General features: G+C 33.7%; 4 protein-coding genes across 5 annotated transcripts; 2 read left to right on the top strand and 2 right to left on the bottom strand.

Annotated features, from left to right (window-relative positions):
* The first annotated feature begins 964 nt into the window (after positions 1–964).
* On the top strand, positions 965–2571 carry LOC137832214 (putative F-box protein At4g22030). Its single transcript, XM_068640256.2, has one exon. The coding sequence runs from the start codon at positions 1153–1155 to the stop codon at positions 2455–2457; it is 1305 nt and encodes a 434-aa protein (XP_068496357.1). The 5' UTR covers positions 965–1152; the 3' UTR covers positions 2458–2571.
* Positions 2572–5315: 2744 nt separating this feature from the next.
* Positions 5316–7816, top strand: LOC137832213 (uncharacterized). Its single transcript, XM_068640255.2, has 2 exons — positions 5316–5917; positions 7121–7816. Exons 1-2 carry the CDS (start codon positions 5632–5634, stop codon positions 7501–7503), a joined length of 669 nt encoding a protein of 222 aa, XP_068496356.1. The 5' UTR covers positions 5316–5631; the 3' UTR covers positions 7504–7816.
* A 2674-nt stretch (positions 7817–10490) lies between these two features.
* Positions 10491–12361, bottom strand: LOC137833552 (mitogen-activated protein kinase kinase kinase 18). Its single transcript, XM_068641894.2, is given in 2 exon segments — positions 10491–10535; positions 10537–12361. Coding segments are annotated over 2 exon segments (1335 nt in total). The 5' UTR covers positions 11827–12361.
* A 3378-nt stretch (positions 12362–15739) lies between these two features.
* LOC137832217 (aspartic proteinase) lies at positions 15740–25036 on the bottom strand. 2 transcript variants are annotated; one of them, XM_068640260.2, is made up of 14 exons: positions 24931–25036; positions 24388–24748; positions 24228–24288; positions 23622–23716; positions 23371–23483; positions 23118–23286; positions 22688–22727; positions 22507–22571; positions 17502–17615; positions 17316–17380; positions 17059–17215; positions 16847–16966; positions 16262–16350; positions 15740–16154 (listed from the first exon to the last, which is right to left on the bottom strand). In XM_068640260.2, the coding sequence occupies exons 2-14, from the start codon at positions 24736–24738 to the stop codon at positions 16070–16072; spliced, it is 1524 nt and encodes a 507-aa protein (XP_068496361.1). In that variant the 5' UTR covers positions 24739–24748; positions 24931–25036; the 3' UTR covers positions 15740–16069. The 2 variants fall into 2 exon arrangements, with proteins under 2 accessions (XP_068496361.1, XP_090160181.1); XM_090304055.1 differs by lacking the exons at positions 15740–16154; positions 16262–16350; positions 16847–16966; ... (1 more) ...; positions 17316–17380; positions 17502–17615 and adding an exon at positions 22245–22387.
* Positions 25037–27975: the final 2939 nt, after the last annotated feature.

The following is a 27975-nucleotide window of genomic DNA, read 5'->3' as shown; positions in this document are numbered from 1 at the left end:
GAAAGAACACGACATGATATGATGATTCTTTTTTTGTTGAAGTTGCGATATGATTAGATTAAATACAATATCCTTACTTTCATATTCGTTGACATCAAAATTTAATTGATGCGAAATAATCCCAATTGATTAAACATTTTCAACATGTGAATATAACAACCAAAATTTGACTGTAAATCACACTGTACATTTTTAATGATTTTATTCTTAAAAATATTTTTTTTACTATTATTTTTATATGTTGGCAATTTATGAAATTATAACAAATATAGCTGGTAAAATATTTGCTTGAAAAATGTGGTACAGTATTCAACTTGAAAAAGGTTAAGGATGTGTGAACATTAGAGAAATATTTGCCTTATTTTACTGAAGTTATAAAGTTATACTCACAAATGCGTGGGGATTTTGAGGAAGTGGTCAGAAAAAGAAACCTCTGACCCTTTTGAGTTATACTTGACAAATATGTAGGCATTAATTTCAAAGTGATTATATCTTGTGAACAACCGCGGCACCCTACAGTAATCAATTATGAAAACTCAGTTTTACTCAACCCACGTGAAAGAATGCAATAAATGTGAAAAAAAAAATGGACTTTGAGTCATACGTTCTTAAACTCTGCCAAAATGTTTTGATTAAATAAATGCATGGGAATGCACTAAAATATTAACCATTAACCATAACCATGTGTTTTAGTTTATTTTGGAGGTTTGTGTATGTTTTATTATAGCAGATATTATTATCATATGATGGTTGTTGGTAGTGAAAAAAGCAAGTTAAAACATTCAACAAGACGTTCATTTTTAATTGTTTGCAGGGTCATTAGGTAAACTCTTCTTCAGGGCATGAGTTATTTTATTTTACAATTTATTTTTTGTTGGTATTACAGCCTTGCTGGGTTTACTCGTTATTTCTGTTGAAAGTCAGCATAGGAAGGAGAAAAGCAGAAACAGCCAAAGTGAAAGGACAAGTAGATTTCAATGCTCAGATGTTGAACCATGTTGTGCAACCACCTGCTTATGCATGTGCTATAAGAGAAAGTGGCACAACTCAATCCCAAACGTGTCTTCAATCACATACACCCTAATAATTACTAGTTAAGGCCCTCATAAACAGCAGAAATACTGAATATTTACACACTGGTGGTAATAGCACATGGGAACCACTATGCTTTCAAGCAAATGTTCTTCTTTCTCATATTTCAGTACAAGAAGAATAGCTGTCACAATTAAAGTGCCGAAGATCAAGCTCAACAAGATCTCCACTGCTAGGCTTCCTAACAGAAGTTTGGTGGTGGCAGAATTGGATTATCTAAATAAATACATTTCAACCACCACCACAACTCGTGCAAAAGAGGATCCTTACTACTCCAAAATCAACACTAACGGTTCTACAACATCTGGAACAAGCACACCAAATTCCATGGAGGTGGTCAAGCTTCATTTGATTATGGAGATAGTAGCAGATAGAATGGAGATGCACAAGAATATTGGAGCACAGCGTGACAACTGGAACCACCTTCTAATGACATCTGTTAATATGATCACTCTTTCTGCTTCAGCTATGGTTGGCCTTGCAGCTGTTAGTCCAGGTGGAGCACCAATTGTGGCCTTGAAGGTGTCCTCCACAATTCTTTACATGGCAGCCACAGGGTTAATTTTGGTCATGAACAAAATTCAGCCATCACAGCTTGCAGAGGAGCAGAGAAATGCTGCTAGGCTATTCAAGCAGCTTCATGGAGAACTCAAAACAAGGCTTTCTCTAGGGAATCCTAGTGAGAATGATGTTGATGAAGCAATGGAGAAAGTGTTTGCATTGGACGGGGCCTTCCCTCTTCCACTATTGGGCTCAATGCTTGAAAAACTCCCTCGAACCGTGGAGCCAGCAGTGTGGTGGCCTAGACAGAAGCAAAGGAGTCCAGGAAAAGAACAGTTAGGTGGGAAACTGAAAGGGAAGAATGGATGGGATGCAAGGTTGGAGGCTGAAATGAGAAAGATCGTGATGATTTTGAAAAAGAAGGACATGGCAGAGTACTTGAGGTTGGGTAAAGAAGTTTTGAACTTGAACAAGGTATTGGCAGTTTGTGGTCCACTACTATCTGGCCTTGCAGCATTGGGTTCGTGCTCTTTGGGTTCTGTGAGTTCATCTTGGCCTGTGATGCTTGGGGTTATTGGAGGAGCTTTGGCAAGTGTTGTCAACACATTAGAGCATGGGGGGCAAGTAGGGATGGTGTTTGAGATGTATAGGGCAAATTGTGGTTTCTTTAAGCTCATGGAAGAGAGCATTGAACTAAATATTACTGAAGAAGATCCTCATAAAAAAGAAAATGGGGAGTTGTTCGAAATCAAAGTAGCTTTACAGCTAGGTAGGAGTCTCTCAGAACTCAGGCAATTTGCTGCTGCAGTTTCATCATCACATGAGGAGAAGGATTTTGAAGAGTTTGCTAGCAAGCTTTTCTAGTATTATTACCAAGTTTGTTGTTAGATGTAATTGTCAAGCTTTTTTTGTAAATATTTCATAACCAGAGAATGCTTGTGAATAGTTTGCAGCAAGAATTATTACTATGTTCACTAACTATTCAGCTTTTTCTTGGTAAACAAAATTTCTAGAGTTTAACGTTGCTCCTATGATTCATTAACCAGTTGTCAGCTTAGATCCACAGCTAATCAGTTTTTGATTTAATCATTTGCATTGCCTCATAATACTGGAAACAAGTGCGAAATAAAAATGAATTAAAACCAACAAGAGCCACGTGAAGACTGCTTCCCTTTTCTTTTGAATCTATATTTCTCTTTATTTGGCACTCTATCCAATAAACATCCTGACAAAGAAGAATGTGGATTAACATTATACTTCCCATTTCGACAGCGTGGAAATTTATCTTCATAGTTGACACAGAATATATGTAAATTAATCAGTATAAGTATAGATATAAATATCACTAGATTTTTTTTTTAATTTGGGTTATGGGATGAAAGCGTGTATTTACACATTCTTATTTTAAATTAAAAAAAAAGACTGGAAATGCTCCTAGGTAAACAAGACTATTTGAACCCTAGATCAAATTGAAAATTTGGCTAGCCTAACTCCCAACCAAAAACGCAATTGTTGGTTTTTTTTAATAAATCAGAAGCTGATATTTTATTATAGTACTTAGAACTTAGAGTAATGGATTCTTAAATGATTTTATATGCAGTTACCTAAAAATATTAAATCAACAACTAAAACAAAATTAAAATAGAATAATAAAATATCACATACAGTTATCTGCATTTATTTGCAGTTAAAAAAACAGGATTTCCAACAACAATCAATAGACTAATTAATTCTCCCAATTCACTTCCAGAAATAATATTGGGGCAATAAGGATCAACAAAAGCAACAACACTATGAACCCTAATTAGAGATTTGCGGAAAAAGAATAATTGACACACCGCAACTACTTCAAGAAAGAGATTTTGTGAATCCCTGGAGTTTTGCCTTCACCTCCGGTGAGTGCCACCAATTCAGCCTTTGAAGTGTTGGTCATCCTTTTTTGCCAAGTCTGATGCCGTTACCTTTTTTATCTCCAATTTCATTTGGTAGAATTCCAAAAGGTACATGAAAAAATAATGGTGAGATTATAGAACATGTTTGATTATTTTATTACTTCTAAAAAAATCTTTCACACAATTTAATAATTAAAAATGTATTCAAAATCTATTAAGCTTTAAAAATAAATTTTAAACTAAGTGTTTACAAATTAAATAATATAAACAATTGGAAACCTTTTTCTTCTTTGTTTCTTTTTGAGTGGTGTATTGTTGAAATGATAAACTTTAAGAAAATAAACATTTTTTAAGTGTGCTAAGAAAACAAAACGTTATTTTTTAAAACCTCAATAAAACAAAAGCTAAAAAATTATAAAATCCCTATATATTTTTATTTTCTCTCTATAAGAAAAATACTATAACACAATTTCAATGTAAAAAAATGGCGAACACAAAAATCTAATGGACTGAACTCCAATTAAGTTGTTAGGATGTAGGTGGAGACTATATGTAATCCATTAAGTACTTTAATTCAACAACTTAGCTACATTTTTTTATGAGTTGAGTTATTAAATTGTGTAGGTTTTATTTAATGCACCCAACTAAAATTAGGTTAAATAACAAATTAATGAATTTTAAACATAATTCATGTAGATAAAAAAAAATATTTATAAAATAATTTAATATTTTATTATATAATTATTATGTATGTATTATTATAAGTATTGTTGTTACTTTATAATTACTAATAAAGACTAAAAATATTTTTGTTGAGTTATTTTTTCTTAATAAATAAAACTTTAAAATTATCCAATCCAATGACTCAATTCAACTATAATTAGGTTGGACTGTGAAAGAAAGTAAACCTAATCCAACCTTAACTCAATTAAGTTTAATTAAGTCGAGTAAAAAAGTAAATAAAATCTAGTAAAAATATTATTTATACATGCATTATTTTAGGTATTATTGTTACCAAAAATATTGAAAATATTTATTTTGATTTTTTTCAATAAATACTTTTTTTTTTCAAAATTGGTTAAATAAATTAATAAATAAACCCAATCTAACCTAACAGAACTGAATTTAATTTAATTAAAATTAAGTCCAAATCTATTCTCTTTAGACTGAAGTATAATATTTCTGGGTATGGACTCTTTTTTTCCCTGAGGATCAGTACTAACTAAATACTGCGTTATATAATTGGAAATACTACGTGTTCTTATATTGAATTATTAAGAAGCCTCCATTGATGATTCCATGCACATTATGCAAGTACCAAATATACAAAACATTATTAACGAATAGTACCTCAGCTTTAGTTTAGAAGTTCCTGTGTTGTCTGTGTCCGTGTGTCCCTTCACATTCATATATGTCAATGATTTGTTAACAGTTATGTGAGTGTAACTGTCCCAACTGAAGTTGAATCTTATCAAATTATGGTCATGCCACTTTTCTACTTTTCTTTACACAGTGAGAAAATTATGTATTAATTCTCTAACTGCATAAGCAAAGTAAGACCTTTTAGAAATTACATGTTTTGGATCCAGTTCTCATTTCAGTTTAGTGTACGCTACTCTTCATCCAACATAACAAAAATTAAAAGCAAGGCGAAACAAGAGTAAATCATAATACAACAAAAACTATTTGAAAATCATTTACTTTGTAATGCCAACTATTGCGGGCATAAAAAAATAATTAAATTTATTGAGTGTAGTGAAAAAACTCACTCTGTGCACGAATTGATCTGAACATGTAAATATAGGATAATACCGTGCAAGTGATGCAAAATCAGAAAAATTGAAAACCTTAAAAAAGGGAAAGTACGAGGACTGAGTGAGAAAACAAAATGTTTTTTTAGGTACCCAACATTTTGTCCATGCCTTGAAATTCAATTGTCGTTCTGCTTTTGAAAGGGTCTCACTTCTCTTCTCTCTGTCTGTCACACTTTTTTTCTTTCTTTTTTAATTTTTGTGATTCTCCAATCTGCTGTGATTTAAGATTGATGACAGTGACGCGCAACCTCTAACTTGTCCCTTTAATTTGTTATTTTTCTCTGATCCCATTTTGAGTTGTGCGGGTGAGGGGAAAGATCTGAATTAGGAAGATGATTCACCTTCTGTTCACGTTGATATTTTCGGAGGCTGGGATGATAGCGTTACTGCTGTTCAAGACCCCGTTGAGGAAACTGGTGATAATGGGGTTGGATCGGTTGAAGCGGGGTCGTGGACCCTTGATAGTGAAGACCGTTGCAGGGACCATTCTCGTGGTGCTCTTGTCGAGTGTGTACAGCATGATCAAAATTCAGAAGCATGAGATCGAGGACGGTGGTTCCGTTAATCCCACCGATCAGGTTCTCATGGCCAAGCACCTCCTTGAAGCAACACTCATGGGTATTTCTGTTCCCTTTTCTTATTTTGCTATCATTTGATCTGCTTTCTCAATTCCTGATCTGATTCCTTTGGGTGTAATTATTTGCATGTATTATTAAATCATGTATTCCCTGCATTAGGTTTGTAATTTGTTTTGTTGGGTCCTTCTTGGAATGTCTTGGTTTCTATTTAAAAGCTACTGGATGATTTTCTTTCTTCCCTAGTTTTTATGTCGGTGCAACTTGAGCAATGTGACTTGGAGAAAAGGATGACTTTTTTTTGGGTGGGTTTTTAAAATAGGAATCAGATGTGTATGGTTTTCAATGTTGGGGATTTTTTTCTCTCACAACCAGAAATCATCTAGTTGTGTCGTTGTCTATGGTGTTAAATTTTGTTGTTCAGGATTGCTGTGGATTATGATTGTGAGCTTGTATGGTCTGATTGTCTGGGAAATGTTAACAAACGAATCTTTGTTTTGTTAACTCCTTTCTGAGGCATTGGAGTTAGATCCATGGAGAAATTACTTTTTGTTCCTTCATTTTCTTTTGTCGACAAGGAACAAATTGTTTTCACTTGTACTGTGCTCAGTTGGATCAACATTTTCCTCCTGAAAAAAGGGAAAAGAGAATGGGTTGATTCAGAATTTTCAAGCTATCACAGTCAATGAATCCGAATCATCGGATGAAAGATCAAATGACTCAATCTATCTAGATAAATCAGACTTAAGATACTAATTCGATATGAGCTGACTGCATGAATGCGTGAAAAGGGGATCCAATTTGGCCACATGGATGTAAATGAAGCTCAGCCATCCTACTGGTTTCACAGTGCTCAACCCTAGTGATTTCTTCTGTAGTGGTTTTTTCTGGCTTCCTGAAATCTTCTTTTGTAGCCAACTTTTCTTACATTGTGCTCTTTTATTAGACAATATTTTCAGAAACGAGCTATTCTTGTTCAAGAAGCCCCCGGAAGGATCTTATATAAATTGTATCACGGTTAACATAATTTGTTTTGGCTGTTTTCCTAGGAAGTTTTATGCCATTGATTTATCATAACACTTGGTCACATATTAAAAACATCATGACAAGAGTGAAAATGCAGCTCCAATCCAAAAAAATGATACTGTTCTGATTTTCTGGACCTATTTTCTCTGTAATGTTTTTGAAATATTAAACCTTCTCTATGACAGCTGGGCATAATTCATCTTTGGTCAATTATTTGCAGGTGGTATCCTTTTTCTTGCGCTTATGATAGACAGACTACATCATTACATAAGAGAACTGCGGATTCGAAGAAAGGGCATGGAAGCTGTCAAGAAGCAAACCAGAGGGTCTGAAGATGGTAAATTTACCTTTTCAGAAGAAATGAAGGCCGTGGAGGAAGAAAGGGCTAGATTGAGAGCTGAACTTAGGCGCCTAGAATCTGAACTACAGTCAAAAACTAAAGATGCAGATATTGCAGAAGCCAATGTATCTGCTCTAAGAAAACAATCTGAGGGGTTCCTTCTTGAGTATGATCGCTTACTTGAGGAAAACCAGAACCTCCGGAGCCAACTACAGTCCTTGGACAGGAAATTGTCACATTCAGGTTCTAAGAAGAATATGTAAGTAACATTGGTGGTAGGAAGGGCTTCTTCTTGTATACTCTTCAGGAGTTCCATGGCAGTTTGTTCATAACAGCTTATTCAATCCTTGTATGTTTGTTCCTCAAGGAATACGATTTTTACTTTTAGTTGAACTTGGATCAATTTTGTCCTGACAAATTGTGAATTTTTTGAGTGATGACAGAAAATATAGTGCTGATTTGTTTTTTCTACACATATGTAAATTTTGCAACTACTGTTTCAGTATTCAAGATTCGACAAACTGAAGGAACAGTGCCCAGTGTTTGATGGTATTAAAGTTATCTCTTAGTACTGAATTTTGCTTATCGTTTATCCTATTTTGTAAAAGATAAAGACAAATTATTTCTGAGCAAGAAATGTTCATCCTAGTACTATAAATGGTGAGTTGTACACAAGTAAGATTGCCCTTTATTCTCGTAACAGGATAAACGTTATGATTTTGATGAAAGAAAATGGTTCAAATCTTTATTCACTTTCCACATTTATTCTTCTTTGGTGTTGAGGATTTGGCATAAAATGAAGGTCGGGATCTGTGTATTCATACAAATGGAAAAGATTAGGCTTATTTATTGAAGCTCTGTGTATTCAAACAAATGAAAAAGAATAGGCTTATTTATTGAAACTGTTTCGGCATATCATCACCTATGTCTTGTTTGGATTGGCTTTTAACCTACGGGATCTTTTTAATTGTAACTGTCATCATCAATATTTTCCTTATACAAAAATATGGAGCTCTTCTAGGTTTATTGGTACATATAAAATAATAATTTTTTAAAACGATAATATTCATAAATTAACTTTTAACTTGTGTGAAAAGTTTTATTTACTTAAACCCTTTTCTTTAAATCTTTAAATCCTTTTCTTTTATAGGTGAATGTTGAGAAATTTATCTAAATTGACGATTTAGCTTCATTTTTTTTTGTATAAAGTATAATTTTCTGCTTCTAAGCCACTAGTGGGGGTGGCTATGGCTTTCACTTGGAATAAAAATGCAGTTAAATATTTAAAAAAGTGAATAACTAAAATGGGCCAAATCTAAAAATAATAAGTTAATTGCTTTCTGCATCCAATGACTTTTGAACATGTACCTAATTAACTTTTAAAAATTTTAAATTGCTTTTTATTCTGGAATTTAAAATTTAGAATTAAAAAATATATTCTGAAAAAGGAAATTTGGAATTGATTTGTGTTATGGAAATGAAATTCCATAGAATTGAAAAATCAATATCTCATTCTCGAAAAATGATTTTAGAATACAAAAAAATACATTAAAAAAATAAATTCTGAAAAATAAAATCTAAAAACATATTCTGAAAAAGATATTATGGAATTTGGAAAAGTGTTTTGGAAACCCAAGTTCGAAAATGTATTTTGGAATACCAAATCTAGAATACATTTTGACTCACACCCTCATTCCTATTTATAAATTACAGAGGAAATTTTGGTAATTTCATAGTGATAAGATGCAGGTTCAAATTTGTTGGGTGCAGGAAGTAATGGCCGAAGAATAATTAATACAAGAGGCCTAGGAACAGTTGATGCAATTCTGAGAAGGGAATTTCTTCTTACACCTCCATATTCTCTTCCTGCAGTTCATATTTCTTAAAATATCAAATCACTCTGCATTTTATTGATTATTTTAATTCCAGAATGTAGAATCTGGAAACTTTCCAAGTTAAAAAATTCAAAAATTAATATTTTTTATTTTTTACATTTCGAATTATACAGAATGAAAAAAAATTATATTTTGAATTTTGTAATTCAAAATACAAAATTAGTATTTTGAATTGTACGCATATAATCTCTTTGATTGATTTTAGATAGTTAAACGTTATATTATTTTTTTTTTCAGAAAATGCTTGTTATATATTTTTATAAATAAACTTATAGTTAAGGTAATTAGATTACATTCCATAAGATTAAGTCAAGTTTATATTAGTGAAATACATCAACATATGATCGACATAACTAAATTACTAAAACAAATCTCGTAGTAAACTACGATTAGTGCTACTAATCTCATGACCACAAAAAAAAAAATCTAAGATTGAAAATTTGTAAACTTTACATTTTATTGTAACTAATTTAACTTGAGTATTAAATTTTATTTAATGAATATTCTGAATGTCAATCTTCTTAATACTGTAGTTGGATAGGGAATTTTAAGAGGAGAAATTTATTATTATAGAGAATTTAATATTAATGAATATGGTTTACAAAATATTTTTAATATTAATATTTTTAAATTTTAAAAATTTTAAATTTGATGGTAATTAAAATATTTTTTTTAAAAACTCAAAATTCAGTATATTTGAATTGTCTTGTGAAAACAAAACATTTAAAATAGAAACCAAGATAACTAGAGAAAATCTCATGCATATACTTATGAAAAACAAAATAAGTTGATAAAAAAATACAAGAACCTTATTTTTGCAGTAAAATGACAAAAAGTTGTCATTGGGAGCTTTGTAATTAGACAACATAGGTGGTGTATATTGGACAGTTTGATTTTATTTTAGAGTAGACAAGAACCATATTTTTGTTTTCGCGGTAAAAGTTGTGGCCACTTAAAAAGTCGCAACATAAATGCTGATGCATACAAGAATAGAATTAAGATCCTAGCTCTCTGCTTTTGAAATTCATAGCCAGAATAAGTTAGGATAGGGTAGAATCACTTGCTGTCACCATCGGAGAACTCTGTCACTATCAATCAACTACCATTCTTTGGATTGAATTACTCATAACAACCCTTCTTCTTGTGCCAATTCATTCTAGAAACAATGCTCAGAATGCTCGTGTAGTTCAACAACGCAAAATTTTATGGAAATACCACACTAATAACATTTAAAAAATTATGTCAACTCACTGTGGATGATGATTCACAAAACCAGGCACAGGCTATTATTATGTATGAGATTAAGATAATAGTGTTTATATATATTAATTATGAGGAGCGCACATTATCCCGTATTATATTATAGTGATGAAAATGAAAAGTGTTGGGTCGATCCAAAGTTGAATTAAAGAGTGAGAAAGAGAGCAGAAAAAGAAGGCAATGCATGATAAAAATAAAAATTCCCATCCCATCGGAATCAAATTTTCCATGGAGAACAATCACTAGAAACACACAAACTGACAATAATGATTCTCTGCAGAGACAATCACAGTTTCTGCCTCTAGGATAACAATCATCACAAGTAACAGCATTCCATAATCTACTCAATTCAACACTTGTTGCTACAATTTTAGGTTCACATAAAGTAACCAAACCGGTTTCCTCATCACTAACCATATTAAAAGTAGTTTCTGTTTTGAGAAGGGATAATCCTTCATGGAACTCATTGCTCCTCACCGTCACCCATTGCTCATCATCATTATCATCATCGTTGTTCCATACCCAAACTGGTTCATCCGAAAACAACCTACCAATTCTGTCCCTAGGAGAGGGGCAATCACGTGCTCCATGCTCAATTGTCTCCAAGGAATCCCAAAATCCTCGTTCCAACACACCAGTTGGAGTGTCTGAATCCAACAAAAACAACTTCAATTCCGTGCATTCCTTAACAAAACCGTGTCCAAGAAGCTCCTCCACCGACCACCTCTCATTCGGGTCCCTCTTCAAACACTTTCCCAAAAAGTCCCTCCCCTGCTCGGACACACCGCTAGGAATCTCCGGCAACTCATCGGAGAACCCGATCCTGTAAACCACCGCCGCCGGGTCACCGCCGCCGTTCCACGGAGGCTTCCCGGTGATCATCTCCAGCACCGTGCACCCCAGAGCCCACACGTCAGCAGGGAACCCCTGCTGCTCCCCACGCGCCACCTCCGGCGACATGAACGCCGGCGTTCCGGCGATCGCTGACAATTCCCCCACCCTTCGAGCACAACCCAAATCCGCAATTTTCACCCCCTCCTCCGTCACCAACACATTCTGCCCCTTCACGTCGCAATGCACTATCCCATTGGAGTGGAGGTAGTGCAGCGCCTGCAGAATTTGGCGCGTGTAGGATCCCACCACTGCTTCTTCCATGCCACCACCGCGCTCCGCCAGCGTCCCGTGAGGCGCATATTCCATGAACATGTTGAACCAGTAAACGCCGTTCTCAAATGTGGTGTCAAAACCTTGGTAGGCCACAATATGAGGACACTTTAGAGTGGAAAGAATCATCTCCTCCCTTTTGAGGAATTCCGAGCGGTGTAGCTCCGCCGACTTGACGGCAAACACTCGACCGGATCGGTGGGACTCGGCGATGTAGACGGCCGCGGTGGAACCACGGCCGAGCATGTGGCCTCTAGTCCAGTCCATGAAGATCTGGAAAAGTTTAATTTTGAATTTCTGACAGTATAGCTGTGAGAGAGTATAAGATGATGAGAAGGGAGTGAATGGTTAATTATAGTATTATAGTGTGGTTTGGAGTGGGATGTAGTTGGGAGATAAGTTTATGAAATTGAAGACTTAGATATATATATTTGTGGGAAGGTTAAGGTAAAGGGTTTGGTGTGTTGTGGTTGGCTTAATGCAGAGGTAAGAAAAGAAGTTATGATGATGTGGAAAGGGTTTAATTTTTGTTTGCATTGCACTTTTTTGCTTGTGTCCAATGGACGGCCGCCGTCTTGTCCTTTCACGATCTTATGATGGGAGAGGTCCACGTGTCAAAGGGATGGTGTGGTGTTGTTGTTGTTGTTGCTGGCCGGCCAGGCTATGACTGTGGTTGTTGTGTGTTACTTGGCTTTAGACAGGCATGAATAGATGAATAATGAATGAATGAATGAATGGATGAGCTAGGTAGGTTTTAAGGAGCCGGTGCACATGCTGGCACGTGCTCATCGTGAGAAGGGGTGAGAGCCAAAGATTGCGCTGTTAGTGAGTGAGCGTGCTTCCTGAATCATGAGGTTCTAACCAGGGAATTAGGGGGAGCGGCATGGAGTGGAACACTGTTGTGACATTTTCCATGGCTCTCTTCAATTGTTAAAAATGTTTTCTTATCTTTCAGGACCCACCAAGAAAAGATAAAAGATGCTTTGGATTTCGTCGCCTCAATTTCTGTGTCAAGGGCCTCACTTGTTTTGGTCTCCTTAATATTCTTAGGTATCTGTCGCTAGTAAACATTAAACAATGTCCATGCTCCTTGTTGCCTCGGTGGTAGAATTATGATGGTGTCAAAGATATAAATGGGTTGTGCCCAACAATGCTTCAATTCTTGGATTGATATTAGCATATAGAATATGCTGTTTGAAACTGAAATCATTAGAAATTCGCAAGCTATTAGGACAATAAACAATCCTACTGTATGCTGCCTAAACAATTTGGTGAGTAGAAGTGGAGGATTAATTCTTCCCTCCTAATCAATCACATACGTCTTGTGGATTAATTTTGAAGTCAAAGGGTGCTTTATTTTAAACGAAGTAGCGGTTGATGTGGTAAGTTAGGTGGATTGTATGCGAAGCAAATGAAAGAAATGGCAACAGTGAAAGTTAATTTAAAGAGAAAAAACCCACTAAGAGAGAGAGAAGTGAATTTATGATGATGAGTGTAAAGTGCAAGGAGTGGTGAAAGGCAAGGATGTTGGTTTGCGCATATTGGACAGTTGGAATGTGGATAAAGAAGAAAAGGCCAAAGCCAACTAACTGGGTGCACTAAGCCTAATCACCAGTAATTTAAAAAAGCATAAACCAGCCTGTCCATTAACATTCACATTCACATTGTGGTGTTGTAGTTAACTACAAATTAAAGTTTTTGGAGGCTTAGTATTGGTACAAGTGGTGTGCGTTGTTGGAAGGTGTTTTGTTGAAAGTGGAGGGCGTAGGCGTTGACACTTTGCGTGCGTAATGTGAGGGCATCAGAGGAAGAGTCAATTTGAAGGAAGCCAATGATTAAAGTGTTTATCATATCATCACCATCACATGCCGCCAACCATTTTTATTGCTAATATCACTCTTTGCTTTGATTCCTCTGCTTCTGAGTGTGCAATGCAATGCATGCATTGGATCACGCTGCATGTTGTTCTACCCTGCATAATCCACTATATCTGCTTTACCTTTCCAAATTAATTTAATTCATTATTTCTCTATCATCCCAAACGGCCCCTATGCTTGCCTCACACTCTTACTCATGCACACCTCACCTTCTAAACTCCTCAATATATCACCCAATCAATGCCTCCGCCCTCAATCCATGCCACCTTCCTTAATCTTAAAGCTGCAACTGGTACCTTTCTTCCTGGGAATAAAATAATTGCTCCTTATTGTGTATCTGCTGTTGTTTTCAATTGCCTTCATCTTCTTTGTTACCTTAATCACACCAACAAACTTCTAAGAAATGTCTCTGAACTCATCTCTATGCAATCTCTGAGCTATCCTTCCAGGAGAACTTTATTTATATAGAACGACGATATACCAAGTTACATAATTATATGCTGTATTTTAATACAACTAATCAACATTACAATATGTTATAGCAAATCACCTAATTATAAAAATTTCAATAAATGAATGAAAATAAAGTTACAGGGTATGATTGGTGGCTTGTCTCATTATAAAAGAGAGACCTTATAACATTCAAAATAAATTTTCCCACTTACATGCACATAATGCCTTGGAAGAAAAGAAGAAAGGAAAGAGTTAACATACAATCTTTTTAACTCACAAATTGTACTTTCATGGACCTTTTAACATATTTTATAATAATAAAATATCAATATCAGTCATTCTTACTTGTGAAGCAAAATAACTAATAATAACATAGACGCTGCATCAAGACAACTTTTTTATGATATAGATTTTATTTAAAGTTTATCATCTTAAATTTTATTTGGTATTAATGTACTTTAATAAAAAAAAGAAAAAATCTTATAAAATTTAAATCTTAAACAATTTATTAACTAAACTTTTTTAAGGGTGTCCTCTTTAGGTGGAAACAATGGGTTGTTGTGATTATCAAGATATCTGACTGATTTTTGTAGAATTATGTGCCGCATTTCCCTAGAAAAAACTAACTACTACCGATATTCCAAAAATTTATTTCTGCCACCTACTTCAGAGTTCATTGTCATTAATATACTCTAGTTCTTCCTCCATGAACAAATTCCCATACCTTTGGTCAGTAAGTCTTTAATTAGCAAACAAAGTGTTCGAGAAAAAAAGATAAACGATCTCGAGTCCAATAGTTAAGAGTGAGTATATCAGTGTAAAACATGATATTTTTTTACTAAAATCCACCTATCATTACTAATTTTATAGTCATTAATATTAGTAAATTCTAAATTTCCTTAACATACATCAAAGTAATGTCATTTTGTATTATCATTCGAAAATCGATCCACTTATTACATAATCGGGTCCAGGTCGAAATAAAAAAAATAACATACCAATAAGGTTAAGATATGTCATCACTAATCGAAAATCTGTTCCATCTTTGTTGGTTATCTGGAAAATGTAGAGAGCTGCAACATGAAAGAAAGAGAAGCAAAATTTGGATAGTACCAGACTGTATTTTTTATTTATCAGATTGTGAATTTATACAGATATAAGACAAATGAGAGGAAATAAAAACCCATACAAAATCTGCTATTAGCATAATAGATGCCTTTAAAAAAAGAAAATCTTTGATAGTAACGATTGTTTGGACTCTTTATTGCCCAAAAATTAGGTAAATTAAAAACTGATTGGCAGCTTCATGGTCCTTCTAGTTAACAACCTTTCATTTTGTTCCTCGCTTTACCATATTTTGATCGAAAACCAACTACAAAATTAACGGCTATCAAATTATCAATTGATGTTCCATTACAGGCCAAACTTATTTGAACAATTGCCTTGCATAGATCAGGTTAAGGATAAAAAAGTGCTTACTGTTATTTGATATAATAAGATCCAACCTATTATTAATTATAATATACTTATAAGAAAAAGAGGAAAACACAAATTTTGTTATAAATCACTTCCTTGATGCAACTTCAAAAAGAGAAAAAATCATAATCCTTGTTGATTCCTTTTAAAAAGATTTACCGTTTTCCTAATAAAATTAAAAGTTGTTTACATCATTACTACACACTTCCAACGTCATACTAGTAACTTAGTTTGAAGCATCTAAATCTGACACACCTTCCTTTTTTAATCTTTTTATATGCATTGTTCTCTTTATTTATAGTAGTAGTATTTATATGCAGTTTGAACTTTGAAGCATCTAACATATGATACAAAACATAAAGAACTGAGAAAAATTAAAATAAGAAACACAAAAGTCACATTTACACTATTCAACAAGCAAGCATACATAGTAAAGTCCCTACATGGCCACAGCCTAAGAACCCCACTACCCCCACATACATATGTTAAGGTGTGCAATAAATACATTGGGGAGGAACTGGGAGAACATTAATATATATAAATATATACAACCATAGCTTTCGGCCCATTTTGATTGCAAAGGTATACAAGCTGTAAGCTGATAATGGTTGCAAATATCCAATATGTAGTTTCCTTTTTATGAACACGAGAAAAAAAAAACTAGAAAAGTGCTGTTGCCATTCTGCGAGACACGAGAACATTCACTATGCTGCTACAGCAAATCCGACTCTCTGCTGACCATAATCAAAGATGGTGTGATAGCGCCCCATGAAGACATCTCCAAGGATCCTGGATATATGATGCATGTGTAATGAAGTGAGAGTCATATCAAATGCATCACAATCAAAAGGAAAATGCTACAGTGTGAGTCTCAAGCAAATTAAAGTTTAATGTACCATAGAGGGCCACGAGGAGGAGGCACATCCAGAGCAATGAAGCCACTGATGCATTGGGCTTGAGGACCTTCTCCCACCTTCAGTATATACTGAAGAAACCAAATACAAAACTGAATGAGGGAGACAAAATACATGAAACATGGCAATCGTTCATTCATAGAAATTCCACTATTGCCTACTGCTATTAAGTATAATTATCACTATTGTAGCAGTTGAAAACACATCTTCTCTATGTTATAGTTCTGCCCTCTCCACCTTCTATTTTATTTTAACCAATTTATAAAGTAAGAAATAGAAAATATTATTCAACCAACTATTTTTAAAATAGAAAATATTTGATTTAAACTCTTACGATTCATCCCATTATTTCAGTAGTGAATGTTCAATGATAGACTTGCAAATTGTTATTGCAAATTGAGGAGTTTCCAAAGCATAATTTAGCTTCAAAAACTGAGTGTATGTTCTAGTTCATTCTTCTTTACCTCCAACAATTAAAATCCTTTTTCTCGTTACAAACTCTTACACAAAATTAAGTACAGTCAATGATGTCCTTGCAAAAGAAACTAATATGGTTAGAAACTATACCTCCTTTGGGGAAAGGTCAAAAACCTTTCCACCAACAGTGAAGGAAACAATAGGCATTGAAGAGAGTTTTCCACAATCAACGGATGATTGTCCCATTGGGCTGGGCAACTTATCACAAAGCTGCAATATCATCACCAAAAGGCATTAACCATTAAAGCTAGAATCAAAAGCAGGATTTGAGAACTCAAATGGCAGAATTAAGACCAACTCACCCCATTGACATAGTCTATTATACGATCTTCTGTCTGGTTCTGCCTCAGCTGGTTTTGCATCCAAATAACAGCCATCTCACATGTTGAACAAACAGCATCCCGAATGGCACCAGATGAGTTTCTATTGTTCTTATCCACCACACTCTCAATGCCCGTGCTAAAGGAAAATAGGAACTTCTTAGTAAAATGTCGAGCAGAGAGCATTAAATATATTAGTCTCAGAGCTAATGAGATGGTTTATTGTCTTTGGGGCTTACCTAACACCACGAGTCCCATCAAAGGAACACAATCCAATTTGTGAGCAGATCTTGTTAGGCTTTGCCTATAGGATCAAGAGAAAACCATAAGAAAACTCATTCTAATAGATAACCAGATCACGCTGACCATAGGTAAGAATCCCATCAACCAAGGTATGCCAAGGATGAATTAAAAATGCCACTCACTTCAGCTAAGAGCAATTCCATGATCGTTTGTCCATACTGTTCGACAACAGACTTGCACTCTTTGCTTACAACTCCAGATGCTCCGATTGCTTGATTTATCTCAGTAACTATAGTCTACATAGACAAAACCATATATTTGATCATATAAACAAGCTGGTCAGCATTTGTTAGACATCTTCTCATTTGTAATATTAAAAGGGCAATAAGAAAAACGGGCCCGAGTGATGTGATTCCAATAGCCACATAGAACAAGATTCTTGACACTTTGAGGAATCACCTTGAGCTGGAAAATGTAGAGGCACTTTCTTAGAAGTTGGATCATAGTTCTAAGATCAAGAACTCACCAAAACAAGTACCAAATCCCAAACTCATTTGGATGAACCAAATATTGTCAAATTGAATCAACAAAGGAGAAGGAAAAGAACAAACCGAACAGAATTGAACTTCAAAACAAAAGAACCGAACAGAATTTAAAAACTAAACAGAAAATAGGTGCTGGAAAATTAAAGGAACCGAAACAAAAACAACTCAAAACTCAAGGCAATAAGAACAAATTGAAGAAGAAGAAAGGAAGGAGAAGAGAATGCTCATGAAGATGGAGGAATGGTTGGATGATCACGCCACTAGAAGAATGGATGCTCCTAGATGAGTGTGGAAGCCGCCACTTGAGGAAACCATGGTCCTTCAAGATAAGACTAGAGAAGAAGCTCAAAGCTCTCCAAATGCTCACTCCAATTTTGAGTATAGTTTCTTTAGATAAAATTCAAATCTCCATTTTACAAAGGAAGCACCTCTATTTATAGCCTAAGGTGCTGAAAAATAGGTGGGAAATTTCAAATAAACTCATTTGAAATTCCCACCAAAAACAAGTCACATGGGAGGTGTGACCTTTTTCTACTATGACACCTCCCAAAAACTATACCTACACCATTCTCCTAAGTCACATGGACAATGTGACTTTATTTTACATTTTCACACACCTTTATTTAATAACCACACCTCCTAAAACTATACAAGAGTATTTCAAAGCTTGGCCTTGCCCCTCATGGGATGGACTTGGGCTCTTTGGGCTTTGGCCTTCTTGGGCTTGGGCTTGGGCCTCATCTTTATTTTATGTCTTCTTTTAATTTTGAGAAAACTAGAAGGAAGAACTTCAAATGTGAGGGTGGATGTCCTCTTCCTCCATTAATAAAAGCCTCCTTTATTTGATTCTCATCATACTCCTCGAGTTGGAGAGAATTCGTCCACGAATTCTGAATCCCTGCATATAACAAAGTCAGTTTAGTTTTACAATTAAAAGTTGAAGAAAAATGTAAACATGACTTAGCATTTGTAAATAATGGGATTTCAGAAAAGGAGGTTCTATAAATCGACCAAGTTGGAAAAATTTGTTTGGGAATGATGTGATGTTTTGGAAAAAGACCTCTTAAATGGTGACAACCATTAGGAGGTATGAAAAAATCATCCCTAACATTTTTTAACCAAGATGGTGGTGAAATAGGAACCTTGGGTAATGAAAAAGATAAGGAAGGAAAACACCTTGGAGGTGAAAGGATAAGACCCATGTCAACTTGGCCTTCTTTGTCTTTTTCTTGTTTACTTGTGGTAGGTGGGTGAGTTAGGTCTTGTTTTACCTTGTTGATCTTTAAGATTTGCTTTTGTGGACAATGAAGAGCTATGTGCCCAAAACCTAAACATTTAAAACATTTGATATTTGAAGTTTTGGTAGGTGACTTAGGAGTAGAAAGATTTGTAGTAGAAACTTTGTTTGGAAACATGGTTTGTTTGGAAAAATTGGAAGGAGAAATTTTGTTTGCATCCTTCCTAGAAGAGTTGTAGAAATCATCATCATGAGTATTTTTGAAAGTTTTGTTCAAAAGATATGATTCTACCTTGATGGCTTTGCGAAACACGCTCTTTAAAGAAGAATATTCTTTTAATTCTACAAAATCTCTAATATCTCTTTTCAAACCACGTACAAACCATTTAATCTTTGACTCTTCATTAGCATGCATATTCATTTTAGTCAAAGTTGTTTCAAAATCTTTAAAGTATTCATCTACCATCCTATGTCCTTGAGGAAGCCTTTGGAACTTCAACAAGTGTTCCTTCCTAGAAGGAGGAACAAACCTCGCGCGCATACACTCTTTCAAAGCATTCCAAGAAACCACGGGAGGTTTCTTGCGATATATAATGTCCATTACAATTTTATGCCACCATTCTTTGGCATAGCCCAAAAAGGATAAAGAAACTATTCTAAGTTTTTGGTCATCTTGGACCTTATACACATGAAAATAATGATCAACCTTAGTCTCCCATTCTAAATACACATTAGGATCACTATCACCATTAAAACTAGGGACTTTTTTACAAGCAATGTTGAACACTTGGTGATATCTTTGGTCACGGTTATAGCTCTCTTCATGAGAATGATGGTGATGCCTCCTTCTTCTATGTTCTTCTTCACCAAGGACTGAAGCTTTGGAAGGAGAATGCTGTTTGTAAGATGCACCACTTGAATAGCCAGCCATTTTGCAAATAAAAAACAGCAAACACACAAAAACAGCAAACAAGTTAAGAAACAAAATTAGCAAAAACAGTGAGCTTGGCAATGAAACTGCCGAAGTGAAATGAGGCTGAAAAAAGAGATCACTCTCAAAGAAATAATGTTCTTGCACCAATCTGATCTTGAGGCCTTGGAATCCTCAAATGAAATATGTCAAAGCAAGCACACCAATCTTAAGAGCAAACCACCACAAAACCAAAGAAACAATAAAGACAAACAAGAAAAGGTATAAGCAAGGAAAGGTAATTGCAAAATGAATACTATATGTAAGACAAACTCAAAGAATAAGAATGAAAGACAATCAAGAAAATAAAGAACTCAATGAGAAAAGTAGGCACACAAAAGAATACCTAAGGAAAAGCACTAGAGTAGATGAAGAAAACAAAAATATTAGCTACTGGAAAAAAAAAAAAATTTATGCAAACTGTGTTTGATATTCACTGATTTAACTGGAACGTTGTAGAGCGAACTGGATTATGAAATTTATACCACAGAAACTTCAAGATGTTAACTCAATAATGGCACTGGAATCAATTAAAAACAGTAAGCCAATTGAGAGAAATAAATTTTTTAAAATCACTGCCAGATTACCGTATTTTTTTCGGCAGGAATGTACACTTTTTTTATTTTATTTATCATTTTTTGTGTACTTCATATTTTTGAATGATTCTTTTTTCTATTCTTTTCTAACACTTTGAATATCTCAAATCCAGAATTTCAGAATTTTACAGTACGTAAATCAGTTGCAATAAGGAAAAACAGTAAGCACTCTTTTCAGAAACAGAGGAAACCTAATAGGAATAAAAAAAACAGAATGATGAACTAGCAAAGACATAATAGAAAATGATGTATTGGAACTTGTATAGGTCTAGAATACAAGTATGAACTCAATTCTAAAAAGAAAATGCACAAAGGATCAACATCAATTCAGAAAATTATATGACACCAAAGCAAGAAACAATCAAAACAATAAAAGTACTATTAGAAGTAATGACATATATGGAATAACATGACTAAGACACAACTTGACATGATTCAAAAATTAAAAGACACAACACAAATTGTAACAAATGAAAGGAAGCTTAAGGTAAACTCTAGGAAGGATAATGCCATTCCAAAAGAGCAACCATACTCATAAGAATTATGAGTGCCATAAACCTTTCCTCAAACACTTGGAGCAAAAGAAAAACAGCAAGAAAACTCAATTAAAATTCTAAAACAGAAACTTAAATTGCAAGAAATTAAAAAGAGCTCTTGAAATAAATTGCACACAACTCAACAATTAAACAAGAATGAACCTAAGACTCATGATACCACATGATGTGATTCCAATAGCCACATAGAACAAGATTCTTGACACTTTGAGGAATCACCTTGAGCTGGAAAATGTAGAGGCACTTTCTTAGAAGTTGGATCATAGTTCTAAGATCAAGAACTCACCAAAACAAGTACCAAATCCCAAACTCATTTGGATGAACCAAATATTGTCAAATTGAATCAACAAAGGAGAAGGAAAAGAACAAACCGAACAGAATTGAACTTCAAAACAAAAGAACCGAACAGAATTTAAAAACTAAACAGAAAATAGGTGCTGGAAAATTAAAGGAACCGAAACAAAAACAACTCAAAACTCAAGGCAATAAGAACAAATTGAAGAAGAAGAAAGGAAGGAGAAGAGAATGCTCATGAAGATGGAGGAATGGTTGGATGATCACGCCACTAGAAGAATGGATGCTCCTAGATGAGTGTGGAAGCCGCCACTTGAGGAAACCATGGTCCTTCAAGATAAGACTAGAGAAGAAGCTCAAAGCTCTCCAAATGCTCACTCCAATTTTGAGTATAGTTTCTTTAGATAAAATTCAAATCTCCATTTTACAAAGGAAGCACCTCTATTTATAGCCTAAGGTGCTGAAAAATAGGTGGGAAATTTCAAATAAACTCATTTGAAATTCCCACCAAAAACAAGTCACATGGGAGGTGTGACCTTTTTCTACTATGACACCTCCCAAAAACTATACCTACACCACTCTCCTAAGTCACATGGACAATGTGACTTTATTTTACATTTTCACACACCTTTATTTAATAACCACACCTCCTAAAACTATACAAGAGTATTTCAAAGCTTGGCCTTGCCCCTCATGGGATGGACTTGGGCTCTTTGGGCTTTGGCCTTCTTGGGCTTGGGCTTGGGCCTCATCTTTATTTTATGTCTTCTTTTAATTTTGAGAAAACTAGAAGGAAGAACTTCAAATGTGAGGGTGGATGTCCTCTTCCTCCATTAATAAAAGCCTCCTTTATTTGATTCTCATCACCGAGTCTACAGTTTTTAGACCCGCCCATTAGTTAAAAGCATGCTTTAAAAATTACAAATCATGAAACTCTAAATGGAAATGGAAATCTAAATAGTAGCCTGCATTTACAAGTTTTTATTCATACCGTTGGACCAGCCAACAAAGAAGTTCCAGAGTCCGCAATTGCAGAACAGCCACTAGCACAGAATCCTGGAGAACAGTATGATAAATTCAGTACCAATGAAATAAAACCCTTATGGCAGTGCTATCAGTATCGTGCATAGAAGAAACAAATAGGTATCTCCGCTAACTTGTTTTTTACGTACCAGTGGGTTTACCAGCAATAAGCACCTCTCCCATGTCAAACTGTTCAGGAAAAAAAGTTAACAAAGAAAAACTATTGAAAACAAAACAAAAACAGGTGTTGCATAAGCTATGTTGCATGAATACTGTTATGAGTCTCAGTATTGCTTTGCTAGTAGAAATTCAAGAAAGGGAGAGCAGCAAGCTTTAAGTGCAAGATGAGGAGATATACCGTATAGAAATATAAAAACTAAAACAATAAAGTATTAAGATTACAAACCAATAAAACTTGATGTTATACATGAACTAAAATGTACTTGAGTGATAGGTATTGGATACAGAACCATGTATACCCAATTAATACCGGTATATAGTTAATAGGCATTTCAACTATTCAAGGATACTATACGTCAAGTACAAGTACACTATATAAACAAATATGTTGATACTGACCTGCCAATATCCTTTTCTTGTCACTGGCACATAAGTATGTTTTCCCCTGTAGTGAGCAGAATCAGCACCACCAAAAACAATCTCACCCCCATTCTCTTCTTCTGGTTTACGATTTAACCAAAATGAAAATACTGGATCCTTTACAAGACCTTGTTCAACCATATTGTACCTATGACATGAAAATGCCTCATAATGACAGCGAAAATAAAATAATACAGAAATGATAGCTTAAAGTTAAAATGTGAAAACGTACCACACTGGAACAGCATTTCCTACTGATATCTCTTGAAATCCTAGTCCAAGTATGCCATCAAACTTAGCTGCCACAAATGTAACTCCAGGTTCTCTAGTTGCTTCAATAAATGCCTAATGGAAATCAAAACGTACTATATATTAATTGATGATTAATCAACATATTATGAAATAAGCCAACTCAACTAACATCATACTCTGTTGGTGTGAAGGAAAAGAAAAAATAAAATAGGGATTGATAATCAGCATTACCTGGTTGCTTATAACTACGTCTCCAACTCTGACATTGTCATTGCTAAAGAAACCAGAAATGCTTCCACTACCATATTCAATTGCAGCAGAAGTCCCTGAATAACAGGATGACAAACCCTCATTTAGAAAAAGGACAACATCCTGGCATCACTTCTATTTATGTCAAGTTACCCAAAGTAAAAGAAAAAAAAATATTTGACTTCATAAGTTATGAATTATATTCTGCAATCCAAATTAAATATATTCAAGAAAAGAAGAGCTTCTAAACACTGCTATTGCCAATAATTTAAAAAAATTGTAATGCTTTGTGTATTCCATGAGGTGAAAAGGCTAGACGGTAAAAATCTCTAAATTTAGATCCTTTATATGATAGAAGCACGGTATTCAGAGCCCCACCCGTCCAAAACCGCTTTTTTATCGTTTGGAAAGGGTACGTACTTGTTTCTATTGAAATTACATAAATCTTGAGAACAATCAGATAGAAACTTCACAGGCTAATCAAACACTTGCACAACGCATTGTCGGATTAAAGAACTATAAACCTCTATAAATTCTGAACAAAGAAAGGTAAAGCCTCAGAATCAGAAGAAAAAGAAGGAGACAAACCATTTGCCGAGTAGGTACTGGATTGGCTAGACTTGTACTTAGCGTGCGTGTAACATGCAAGCTGCACCGACATGCAAAACACCAGGATTAAAAAGTTCCAAAAAGAGGGAGAAAAGAACCGACACGCATTCATGTGACGGTTATGAAAAACAAAACTCACCGAGAGGTAACATTTAGAAGACGGCACCCACAAATTAGAGCTACCGGTGTCAAAAATCACAGTGAACGTCTGGGGAGGGGTACCAATTGCAATTTCACCATAATACTGAGCATCCAAGTAGTTCTTCAACCCAACAATATCGGGTTCCGCAGCTCCGCGAAGAATGTTCTGAAGATCATGCTTTCTGGCTAAAGACCGCAATTCTTTAAACCGCATAACGTCATCGCTGTCCAATTTGATCTTTTTCAGTCCAATCCTGCGCAAGCCATCGTTGGGTGCAGATGACGCCAGACAAAACAAGAGGGTCCAGAGACAGAAACAGAAGACGACCACATTTGACATGTTTCCCATGATAACTGAACTGTTCAACATAATTAAACCGAAAAAGTTATTACTGTGAGGACATGAGTGCGCATGCATGTTTCATAAAACCATCGATTAAAGGTAGTAATAAGATGGAAGAGGAGAGAAAACAGTGAGAAATGACATATCCAACAATGCATGCATGCAAGAAAGTGAAAAGAAGATGAAGAATGAGATTACCAAAGCAAATGAAAGCAGAGAAAGAATGAAGGGGAATGAATTGAAGAGAGAGGAGAAGGAGAATTTAAAGGGGGGAAGAAGAGAAAGTGAGCATCTGGGTTAGGGTGGCAGTGTGGTGGGGCCAGCTGAGGTTTTAAGCTATTCTCGTACTCATTGTGGGTCCCGCATCTTTAACCGTTCATCAAACTAAGGAGGGTGAGTTTTCTCGTGACCCTCCGATGTAACTGATTAGCTTTCGTGCCTCAAAAGTTAATTATGGTTTCCTTAACACGCCACACAACACAACTCATCCTCCTTAATTAATCCCCTTCTCCTTTAACTGTTTCTTTAAAGGTTAAATATAAATTATCGTTAGATATGTTATATATAATAAATTATTTAATTATAGTATTTATTTTTTATTAATAACTATTTATTATCTAAAACTAAATGAGTATGAATAAACTGAATTCAGTTCATTCACACTTTTTCACCCTTGCCGTTGCTGATGCTAAGGATCTAATTTAACGCACCACTAGTTCAGATTTATTTTATGTTTCAGCTTGCAGTCTCAACTGATTAATTTAATGTTCTTTAACGATTAATGTATGACTTTTTAATTATCTTTAACGACTAAACACAGAACAGATTTTTATAATCATTTGAGATGTAACTTTTTATGTGCTTCAGAAAAAATTGAGATATTCTCTCTTTACATAATGGAATAAATGTATTAAACGTGAGAATACTTTTTAAAAGTTAAACACCATCATTTTTTTTAATAGTTATCAATTTCGTATATTTGATTTTTTTTTAACTATTTTTTAAAATGCCCATTTCTATTTCATGTATAAATTAATTTTTTTATTTTTTTAAATAATTGAATAGTTAAAAATATATTTATTTCATTGTATAAATTATTTATTGTAAATATAAATATAATTTATGTATTTTAAAATAATTATATAATGTGAATTTAATTTAATTTAATTTAATTATGCAAGATTTAAAACTAAAGAAATAAAGAAATTATACAAGAAAGCTTCTACGATTAAATTATGCCCAAATTAATTTTAATCTATAAAAAATATAATTTTCTTTTTTCTTTATATTTTTCTTTCTTGAAAGTTTTTATAGAAATGTTCATATTTTAAAATTATATGAAAATAAATATTTACTCTGCTAATACTGACAAAACAATCTTATCATGATAAAATTAATTTTCATAACTTTAAACTAACTTATTCTAGTTCAAATTTAAATCTAAACTAAAGATTAGATTAAAAAACGTAAACATAAATAGAAACTATTTAATAAATTTATTTTAAAAACCTGTTTAAAAAAAATACTTTCTTCCTATGTCGTGCCAATTAATTTAGTGTAAAAGAAAAATTATAAGAAAAAAATCAGATGACCGTAATATATATGTCTTGTAAAGCACCTATTAAGCTTATTAATAATATAATAAACATTTTGTTATTTCTTTATGAGATTAGGGAGGTCATTCTTCTTAATTTAAAATTTATTTGGATGAATTTTTTCCTAAACTCTTTATATAAATGAAAAATAAAAAGGGTAAAATTAACTTCTATGTAAACTAACATGATTTCATTTATGAGTTAATTTGTGAAAACAATTTTTCATACAATTTATCTAAATTTTTGTGTGTCACTCTGACTTAAACTAATTTTAGTATATATGAGAAATTTTTATTCTTCCTATTTTTCTCTTGTAAAAAATACTTATGGAGAAGTTTGTATAAATAAACCCTTAACTTTATCACATTTTCCATTTACTTTTATAACTTGAAAAAGGGGAGAAAATTACTAAAGTATGCAAAATATTTTGAAATCTACGTTAATTTTTTATGTTATTTCTTCCTCTTCTCTCTTTTTTTTAAAAAAAAAATAAGCTTCCTAAATTTTCGTAAGTATATAATTTGATTTTCATATTTTAGAATCTACAAGTCATAATATATTTTAATTAATTCAATTGAAGTAAAAATGTAAGATTCGTTTAATATTTGATTCAGAAAAGCTAAATTTAAGAAGTTTATAGAAAGCAAGCCAATAATAAAAGAAGGAAAATCAGGAATTATGTTGAAAATATTTTCTGCACAAGCGAAACAATAATTTAGACTTGTTTTTCCTAGAAGCATTAGTGAATACTACTTGCAAGCATCAACAGAATCATTTGTGAGAGGGGAAAAGACATTATCAAATTAAGAAAAACTAAGGAAGGTGTCAAATCACTGTTTTCTTTTATTCCGTTTATGTGAACAACAATTGGAGCATTGGTTTTGGATGAATAGCAAAAGCTTACCTTTAATATATGAAGAATATAATAGAGCAACAGTGGAAAGAAAGGGAAGTTGAAGAAAGAGTGGGAAAAACGAAAGAGCAAAAAGCATGGAGTAGAAGGTAACGAGATGAAGCAAGTGTTGAAGACATTGCCAAGAAGCAAAGACACTGTCAAGTTGCAAATAATAGAAAGGGAGTGTCATGGGAGTTCAAGGAAGAACCCAGTTTAGTGAGGATATTCATCAGACCACTCCCATAACTGCTTATTCTACACATTAATTAATCATTATTAAACAACCATTGTAATGGATTCCAGTGTCTATCAACATCAAAATGCTCATTTCATTCTTCATCTAATCTATTAATTTAAATCTAATCTATTAATTTAAACTAAGATACAAGTGTTTAACTCTTATTTAGGTTATTTAGGTAGGACGGATTAACTTTTTGAATCCATTATTCGTATTGGTATGCTTTACCTAACTCGTCAGTTTGTATTAGTTTGACTCGTTTAATTTGTCAACTCGATGGACTAAGGATAGAAAATAGCGGATTTTATTTTTGATACTTTTAAAAAAAAAATTATATTTTTTAAATTAAAATTGGTGATGATCAATATTTTATATAATTTTTATTTTATTTTTACTTTATTTGATTCATCGAAGTATAGTCGATACTTATTTTGTTTTATTAAACATTAAACATTCTTTGATTATAATATTAAAATTTTATTGATCTTTCTTACATTTTTATTGCCTAAAAAGTT

This window comes from Phaseolus vulgaris, chromosome 6, assembly GCF_051622355.1.
Source record: "Phaseolus vulgaris cultivar YP4 chromosome 6, ASM5162235v1, whole genome shotgun sequence".
In the NCBI taxonomy this organism is placed as follows: domain Eukaryota; kingdom Viridiplantae; phylum Streptophyta; class Magnoliopsida; order Fabales; family Fabaceae; genus Phaseolus; species Phaseolus vulgaris.
This window is presented reverse-complemented; position numbering and strand designations above follow the sequence as displayed.

Coding starts and splice junctions, on each gene's coding strand:
- LOC137832213 (XM_068640255.2), top strand. CDS start 5,632: ATGATTCACCTTCTGTTCACGTTGATATTTTCGGAGGCTGGGATGATA. Junction 5,918..7,120: donor CCTTGAAGCAACACTCATGG/GTATTTCTGTTC, acceptor AATTATTTGCAG/GTGGTATCCTTTTTCTTGCG.
- LOC137832217 (XM_068640260.2), bottom strand. CDS start 24,738: ATGGGAAACATGTCAAATGTGGTCGTCTTCTGTTTCTGTCTCTGGACC. Junction 23,717..24,227: donor CAGTACCTACTCGGCAAATG/GTTTGTCTCCTT, acceptor CCTGTTATTCAG/GGACTTCTGCTGCAATTGAA. Junction 22,728..23,117: donor CAAGAAAAGGATATTGGCAG/GTCAGTATCAAC, acceptor TTTCCTGAACAG/TTTGACATGGGAGAGGTGCT.
- LOC137832214 (XM_068640256.2), top strand. CDS start 1,153: ATGGGAACCACTATGCTTTCAAGCAAATGTTCTTCTTTCTCATATTTC.